The sequence below is a fragment of the Rhagoletis pomonella genome, unplaced genomic scaffold (genome assembly GCF_013731165.1).
Source record: "Rhagoletis pomonella isolate Grant_MI unplaced genomic scaffold, Rhpom_1.0 Rhpom_scaffold_12567, whole genome shotgun sequence".
NCBI lineage: Eukaryota > Metazoa > Arthropoda > Insecta > Diptera > Tephritidae > Rhagoletis > Rhagoletis pomonella.
Genome location: NW_023471094.1, coordinates 3378 through 4611, shown reverse-complemented (window position 1 = coordinate 4611; position 1234 = coordinate 3378). Strand labels below are relative to the sequence as shown.

General features: G+C 42.8%; 1 protein-coding gene across 1 annotated transcript; it reads left to right on the top strand.

Moving 5' to 3' along the window:
- Positions 1 to 5: 5 nt before the first annotated feature.
- Positions 6 to 900, top strand: LOC118756855 (sialidase-like; the record flags this gene model as incomplete). The annotated part of the gene is made up of 1 exon (XM_036491593.1): positions 6 to 900. A coding segment is annotated over one exon (774 nt), but the record flags the coding sequence as incomplete, so codon positions are not given.
- Between the last annotated feature and the right edge of the window lie 334 nt (positions 901 to 1234).

Sequence of the window (1234 nt, the reverse complement as noted above, 5' to 3'; positions counted from 1 at the left end):
GTAATCCATTCATTCAACTGTACCCATCATCAGCTTCTCAGGGCTCGGCACATCACTCAAGCGTCGGGCAACCATCGCAAGGCCACCTATCACTTGTTGTACACCCATCCGTTCATCATCCTTCGGGAGTACATTCCTCAGTTGGCGGCCAACATTCTTCGGGATCGCAGTCATCGGGTGTTCACACATCGTCGGGAATGCATTCAACATCTGGAGTTCACCACTCAACAGTAGTGCATCCAAGCGGAGTATATCCATCAGTTCCAAGTCAAGCATTGCACTCATCAGGCGTTTATAACTACGCGAATATTCCCTCATCCGGCGCTCATTCGTCATCATCGATGCACGGAGTCCCATCGTCATCCGCTGTGCACTCTTTATCTGGTATTCAGAGCTCATCGGGTGTTCACTCCCAAGCCGGAATCCATTCATCATCCGCAATTCACTCCCCATCTGTGGTACATCCTCATCACCAATCGGGAGTCTCATCGCCTTCATCTAGTGTTGATTCTTCGCCAGGAATGCACTCGCAAGCAGGAATCCACTCATCCTCCGCAGTTCACTCGCCATCGGAAGCGCACTCATCGGTAGTTCACATTCCAAGTGCTCACTCATCATCCGTTCATCACTCAAGTGTACACCCATCTGCACAACCACATCCCGCTCATCAACACCAGTCATCAGCCCATGCTTCCTCAGCTCACTCCTCCCCAGCAGCAGCACACGCACCTGCTAATATCCCTTCGGTACCAGTTCAATCTTGGTCCTATAACTTTTAAAATGCTCGATTATAGCCGTTTAAATGATGAAGTCATAAAACAGATTTGGTTATGGTTTACGATACGACAAAATTTCAAGTACTTTTAATAGTGGAAATAAAGAAATGCCTTTTCGATTCAATGCTTGTTTATAATTAGAATGTTATTTTTTAGTTTTGGTTTATTGTAAAAAGCAGTTAAATTTCACTTTTTAGGGAATTGGGAGCTTTCGTAAAATTATGGCAAGTGTATTTAAAGTACAGTAAAAGAGTTCTTTACATATTAGTAACATTATTTTTTTTCTGAATGCAATGCCAGACAACATGAAACATGAAAAATAAGAAACAAATTTCTTGTAAAAATTACACCTTACTTTCATGAAAAGGCTTTTTACGAGTATTAAATCCGTTTACGAGAGGATTAAAGGCTGGTTTCTTGTATTCATAAGTGCCATACAGTCTCGGAAGCATTTACAT